Raw genomic sequence first — 6,836 nt, forward strand, 5'->3', positions numbered from 1 at the left:
ACGCCCAGGGAGGGGCGGAGCCGGGTGCCGTAGCCAAGGAACCGGGATTTATTCTGCTGCGGTTAAACAAGAGCCCGAGCCCCGGGGGGGGGGCCCAGGACCCTCCCATCATATCCCCAGGACCTCCCCCATGTCACCAGGACCACCCCCCGTGTCCCCAGGACCCTCCCATCATATCCCCAGGACCCCCATCCGTCCCCAGAATCCCCCCATGACCCCAGGACCACCCCCCGTGTCCCCAGGAGCCCACCCCACATCCCCAGGACACCCCCTATGTCCCCAGGACCCTCCCATCATATCCCCAGGACCCCCCATCTGTCCCCAGAACCCCCCCATGACCCCAGGACCACCCCCCGTGTGGAGAAGGGCTCCTTGCTTTGGCTCTTGGGTGCATTTGGTGGGCCAGCCTGGGCACTCCATGGCAGCAAGAGCTTTCTGTCCTGGTCCCTTTGCTCTTGGGGGAATCTTCAAACGTATGAAATTTTGGCATTGGCACTGGCAGCTGGAGCTGTATAAAGCCAAGAGCCCTTCTCCCCAGCCCAGCAAGCCTGCAACTTTTGGCTCTCTGGTGGATTTGGTGGGCCAGCCTGGGTACTCCATGGCAGCAAGAGCTCTCTGTCCTGGCCTGCCACGGCCCGCAGGGAAAGGAATGGGCCCGGGCACTGCAAATCAGGGGCTAGACACAGCAGAGGTCTTTGGGGCAATGCCGACTTCATTGGGGGAGCAGGAGACTTAAATAGGGTGGGATCAGGAGGTGGAACCGGGAGAGGGGAGGGGTCTGGGATTGGCAGCTCAGGGACACTTCTGAGAGGGCGACTGGGTAAGGAAGGGAGGAGTTTTTGGGTGTAACCGGGGAAATGGGTTACAAATCCTCATTTGGATCGGGTTTGGGGGGGAGAGCCGGCAATGCAGGCGGGGCTGACCAAAAGGGGGGACGGCAGCCCTGTTTCCCAGGACAGAAAGCTTGTTAAGTTTGGCTTTCAGGTGCAGGGTGTGGCGCAGCCTGGGCACTCCGTGGGCAGCCAGGGCTTTCCGTGCTGGCACCTTGTCCCTGCGAGGAATCCTCGTTTGGATCGGGTGTCGTGCCCCCGGGGCCCCCCAAAGGTCTGTCCAAATTATCCCGGAAGCCCCAGGAACGACCCCGGGGACCCTCTGGGGGACTCATGGCCCCCCCCTCATGCCCCCGGGGCATCCCAAATGGCCCCTAAGCCTGTCCAAAGTACCCCAGAAGCCCCAGGAACGACCCCGGGGACCCTCTGGGGGACTCCAGGCTCCCCCCCCCCCGCATGTCCAAGGGTAAAATCCCATTTAAACCAGTAAAAACCCATTTAAACCAGTAAAAACCCCATTTGAACCATTCTAAACCCGGTCTAATAACCCCGGTTAAAAGGGGGCGTGGCCGGAGTTGTCAATCAAAGCCCTTTATTGCCCCGCCCCTGGCGGGTCGTCTCGACGGGGGGAGGTTGGGGGGGTCCTCCCTGGGGCCCCCCCGGGTCCTCCCTGGGGCCCCCGAAGCTTCGGCCCCCGGTGGTGGCTCTGGGGGGGGGGGAGGGGGGAGAAAAAGGGCGACAAAAAAGGGAGGGGGGGAAAGGGCGAGGGGTCAGTGGGGTGAGGACCCCACCCAGGGTGACCTCTGACCACCCCAGGGTGACCCCCCTGACCCCTCCGGGAGTGGCTCCAATGACCCCTGACCCCCCAGTGTCCCCTGTGACCCCCCAAGTGACCCCCCTCGATGCCCCCTGACCCCCCAGTGTCCCCTGTGGCCCCCCCCAAGTGACCCTCCCGATGCCCTCCGACCCCCAGTGCCCCCTGTGGTCCCCCCCAAGTGACCCCACTGAGCCCCCTGACCCCCCCGGAGTGACCCCGATGACCCCCTGGGTGACCCTGCTGACCCCTGACCCCCCTGAAATGACCCCAATGCCCCCTGTGACCCCCCAAGTGACCCCTGACCCCCCCGGAGTGACCCCGATGACCCCCTGGGTGACCCTGCTGACCCCCACCCCCCCCCCCCCGGACTGACCCCAATGACCCCTGTGGACCCCCCCGATGCCCCCGACACCCCCCCCCCCGGTGCTCCCTGACCCCCCTCAATGACCCCAGTGACCCCCCCCATGACCCCCGACCCCCCCCAATGACCCTGCCCCCGACCCCCCGGGTGCCCCCAACTCACGGGGGGGGTCCCCTGAAGACGGTGGTGAGGGGGGAGGGGCGGCGGGTGGGCCGGAGGGGGGGGGGGCGGTCCCGGAGCTCCTGCAGGAGCCTCTGACCCCCCCCCGAGGGGCTGCACATGCGGAAACACGGCGGGGAGGGGCCGGGGGGGGCGTCACTCACCCCCCCAGTGCCTCCCAGTAACTCCCAGTAACCCCCAGTGCCCTCCCAGTGCCCTCCCAGTAACTCCCAGTGCCCTCCCAGTGCCGTTCCAGTAACTCCCAGTAACTCCCAGTGCCCCCCCGAGGGGCTGCACATGCGGAAACACGGCGGGGAGGGGCCGGGGGGGCGTCACTCACCCCCCCAGTGCCTCCCAGTAACTCCCAGTAACCCCCAGTGCCCTCCCAGTGCCCTCCCAGTAACCCCCAGTGCCCTCCCAGTGCCTCCCAGTCCCCCCCAACCCCTCCCAGTCCTTCCCAGTGCCCCTCAAATCCCCTCCCAGTGCCCCCCAGTCCCTCCAATCCCCTCCCAGTCCCCCCCAGTGCTCTCCCATCCCCTCCCAGTCCCTCCCAGTCCCTCCCAGTGCCCCCCAGTCCCATCCCAGTGCTCCCCAGTCCCCTCCCAGTCCCTCCCAGTGCCCCCCAAATCCCCTCCCAGTGCCCCCCAGTCCCCTCCCAGTGCCCCCCAGTCCCATCCCAGTGCTCCCCAGTCCCTCCCAGTCCTTCCCAATCCCCTCCCAGTCCTTCCCAGTGCCCCTCAAATCCCCCCCCAATCCCCCCCAGCCCCTCCCAGTCCCTCCCAGTCCCTCCCAGTCCCTCCCAGTGCCCCCCTCTCTCACCCCCCGGGTCCGCGGGGTCCTTGGGGGTCTCGGGCCGTTTTGGGGGGGCTCAGTTGGGGCGGGGGGCTGCGGGGGGGGGGAGGGGAGGGGTCAGAGAAAGGGGGGGGGTTGGGGGGGTTTGGGGATCCCCCTCCCCCCCTCCCCTCCCCCCCTCCTTTACCTGCTCCATCCTGGCGGGGGGGGAGGGGCTGGAAAAGAGGAGGGGGGGGGGATGAGGGGGGACCCCAAAATCCTTTCCCCCCCCCACTCCCAAAACCCCCAAATCTGAGGGATCCCCTAAATCCCCCCCCCCAAATGGTTGGAGACCCCCCAAAATCCCCCCCCCGGGAGTTGGGAGGGACCCCAAAATGCCCCTCCCCAATATCGGAGGCCCCCCCAAATCCCTCCTCCCCCCCCCAGGGAGTCTGGGGGGGACCCCAAAATCCCCCACACCCCCCAAATCCCCCCGCGGGACTTCGGGGGGACCCCAAAATCCCCCTCCCCAATCTCGGAGACCCCCCCCAAATCCCTCCCCCCCCCAGGGACTTCGGGGGGGACCCCAAAATCCCCCTCCCCAATCTCGGAGACCCCCCCCCAAATCCCTCCCCCCTCCCCCCAGGATTTCGGGGGGGGGGAGTGTCCCCCCCCCAAAATCGCCCCCAGTTATCCGGAGGGTCCCCAACCCCCCCCTCGCCCCCCTCCGGGGGTCCCCCCAAAATTTCCCGGGGGGGGGGAGGGGTCCCCAAACTCCCCGGGGGGGGGGGGGCCAGGGGGGGAGGGGGGGTCCCCAAAAACTCACCCAGCGCTGGCCCAGGCCCGGCCCTGCCCCTCCCCCCTTCCCCCCCCCCCGGGTTAATTATTTATGGGGGGGGGGGGTCCAAAGTCCCGGGGGGGGGTCAAAGGTCCGGGGGGAGGGGCCAGGGGATGCCCCTCCCCCCCCCCGGTGTCACCCAACCCCCCTCCCCCCCCAAAAAACGAGGAGTGGGCGGCGGGGGGGGGGGGGGACACCTCGAGTTTATTTGGGGAGGGGGCGGGCGGGGGGGGGGGGGGGGGGACACGAACACATTTTGGGGACATTTTGGGAGGGGGGGGTCACCCCGGGGGGGGGTCTCCGAGGGTTGGGGGGGAGGGGAGGGGGTTTTGGGGACCCCTTTTTTGTGAGGGGGAGTTTGGGGGGGGGGTCCCCAGGGGTGGTTGGGGGGGGGGGACACATTGGGGGGGGTCACGGGGGGGGGGTGGGGAACGTGTTGGGGGGGTCCCAGGGGGGTCTCAGGGGTCAAGAGAGGGTGGGAGGGGACATGGGGGGGGGGGGTGTCCCAGAAGTCCCGGGGGGGGTCCTGGAGGTTCTCGGGGGGGGGGGTCCCCAAAATCTGAGGGGTCCTGAGGGGGGTTTGGGGGGTCTGGGGGGAGCTGAGGGGGGTTTGAGGGGTCCTGATGGGGGTTTGGGGGGTCTGGGGGGTCCTGGGAGGGGGGTTTGGGGGGTCTGGGGGGTCCTGAGGGGGGTTTGGGGGGTCTGGGGGGTGTCCCAGGTGGTTCCAGGGATCTTGAGGGGTCCCGGGGGGTTTCCCAGGATCTGAGGTGGTCTCAGGGGGGTTCCAGGAATCTTGAGGGGTCCTGGGGGCGTCCAGGGGGTCCCAGGGGGATTCCAGGATCCGAGGTGGTCCCAGAGGGGTTCCAGGAATCTTGAGGGGTCCTGGGAGGGGCCCAGGGGGTCCCAGGGGGGTTTCCAGGATCTGAGGTGGTCTCAGGGGGGTTCCAGGAATCTTGAGGGGTCCCGGGGGTGTCCAGGGGGTCCCAGGGGGGGTGTTCCAGGGTCTGAGGTGATCCCAGAGGGGTTCCAGGAATCTTGAGGGGTCCTGAGAGGCATCCAGGGGGTCCTAGAAGGTTCGGGGGGGGGTTTAATGGGGTTCCAGGAATCTTGAGGGGTCCTGGGAGGGGTCCCGGGGGTCCCAAGGGGGTTTCCGGGATCTGAGGTGGTCTCAGGGGGGGTTCCAGGAATCTTGAGGGGTCCCAGGTGTGTCCAGGTGGTCATTGAGGCTTTATGAGGATCTGGGGTGGTCTCAGGGGGGTTCCAAGGGGTCTGAGGGGTCCCGGGTGTGTCCAGGGGGTCCAGAGGGATTCCAGAGATCTTGAGGGCTCCTGGGCGGGGGGAGTTCCCCCGAGTTTTGGAGGGGGGGGGGGTCTCCCCCTCACTGGCAGCAGTAGAGGTCGACGTCGTTGAGCCCGGTGTCGTCGCCGGCGCGCTGGGGGGGCTCCACGCGGGTCCGGAGCCCGCAGACCCCCCCCCGGGGGGGGCAGGGGAGGCTCCAGTTGCCCCAGGAGCCCAGGGGACCCCCCTTGCCCTCCAGGAGGGTCCCCCCCGAGCAGATGGCGGCCATGGCGTTGGCGGCCGTGTCGTCCCAGAGGCCGCGCGGGGCCTCCACGCGCAGCCGGAAGGAGAGGAGGCGCTGCCCGGGGGGACACGTCTCGGGGCGGGACCACTCGCCGCGCCTGGGGGTGGGAAAGGGGGGGGGGAGAAAGGGTGAGAGGTCAAGGGGTCATGGACCTCCCTCCCCGAGACTCCCCTGAGGTCATGGTGGCCGTGGTTGGGTTGGGTTGGCCATGGAAGTGTCGTGGGGGTTGTGGTTGGGTTGGGTTGGCCATGGTTGGGTTGGGTTGGCCTTGGTTGGGTTGGGTTGGCCTCGGTTGGGTTGTGGTGGCCTTGAAAGGGTCATGTTGGTCGTGGAAGTGTCATAGTGGTCATGGTTGAGTTGTGTTGGCCATGGAAGAGTCATGGTGGCCATGGTTGGGTTGTGTTGGCCATGGTTGGGTCATGGTGGCCATGGTTGGATTGTGTTGGCCATGGAAGAGTCATGGTGGCCATGGTTGGGTTGTGTTGGCCATGGTTGGGTCATGGTGGCCATGGTTGGGTTGTGTTGGCCATGGAAGAGTCATGGTGGCCATGGTTGAGTCTTGGTGGCCCCAGGTGGGTTGTGTTGGCCATGGTTGAGTTGTGTTGGCCATGGTTGAGTTGTGTTGGCCGTGGTTGGGTTGCGTTGGCCATGGTCGGCTCACGGTGGCCATGGTTGAGTCTTGGTGGCCCCAGGTGGGTTGTGGTGGCCGTAGATGGGTGTGTCCCCCCCACCCCCACCCCCCATGCCCCCCCCGGTCACTCACGGCCCCTCAGTGGACGTGGCCGCCCCTCCCCCTTGGCAGAGCAGGCGGATCCCGTTGAGTCCCGAGTCGTCCCCGAAAAACCCCTTGTGGGGCTCCACCTGGAGGACCCCAAAATCCTGTCACCCCCTCTTGTCCCCCAACCCCCCCTGGTGTCCCCCCCATCCCTCCACGTCCCACTAAACCCCTCCTGTCCCCCCCCCCGTGTCCCCCCTTTGGCCCCACAACCCCCCGTCCCTTCGTGTGGCCCCCCATGACCTCCTGACCCCCCCCATGACCTCCCGACCCCCCCCTTGTCCCTCGGTGTCCCCCCCAACCCCCCGTGTGCCCCCCGTGTCCCCCTCCCCCTGTGTGACCCCCTGACCCCTTCCCGTGGCCCCCCAACCCCCCCCGTGTGTGAGCCCCTTTCCCCTCCCGTGTGACCCCCCCGTGACCCCCGTGACCCTCTGTGTCCCCCAACCCCCCCGTGGATGACCCCCCCGTCCCCCAAGCCCCCCATGTGTGACCCCCCCGTCCCCCCGTGACCCCCCTGACCCCCTGTGTCCCCCCAAACCCCTCTCCCCCCGTGCCCCCCTAACCCCCCCATGGATGACCCCCCTGTCCCCCCGTGACCCCCCCCCTGTCCCCCCAAACCCCCCATGTGTGACCCCCTGACCCCTTCCCGTGTCCCCACAAACCCCCCTCCCCCCGTGTCCTCTCAAACCCCCCCCCTGTGACC

General features: G+C 68.1%; 2 protein-coding genes across 2 annotated transcripts; both read right to left on the reverse strand.

The window, feature by feature from the left end:
- Positions 1-1,405: 1,405 nt before the first annotated feature.
- Positions 1,406-3,170, reverse strand: LOC127465826 (proline-rich protein 2-like). The gene is made up of 4 exons (XM_051776353.1): positions 3,147-3,170; positions 2,986-3,052; positions 2,171-2,311; positions 1,406-1,536 (listed from the first exon to the last, which is right to left on the reverse strand). The coding sequence occupies exons 1-4, from the start codon at positions 3,153-3,155 to the stop codon at positions 1,409-1,411; spliced, it is 345 nt and encodes a 114-aa protein (XP_051632313.1). The 5' UTR covers positions 3,156-3,170; the 3' UTR covers positions 1,406-1,408.
- Positions 3,171-4,846: 1,676 nt separating this feature from the next.
- Positions 4,847-6,237, reverse strand: LOC127465830 (vitelline membrane outer layer protein 1 homolog; the record flags this gene model as incomplete). The annotated part of the gene is made up of 2 exons (XM_051776362.1): positions 4,847-5,455; positions 6,122-6,237. Coding segments are annotated over 2 exons (417 nt in total), but the record flags the coding sequence as incomplete, so codon positions are not given.
- Positions 6,238-6,836: the final 599 nt, after the last annotated feature.

The sequence above is a fragment of the Manacus candei genome, unplaced genomic scaffold (assembly GCF_025592945.1).
Source record: "Manacus candei isolate 608988 ecotype Guabito, Panama unplaced genomic scaffold, ASM2559294v1 h1tg000500l, whole genome shotgun sequence".
Lineage (NCBI taxonomy): Eukaryota > Metazoa > Chordata > Aves > Passeriformes > Pipridae > Manacus > Manacus candei.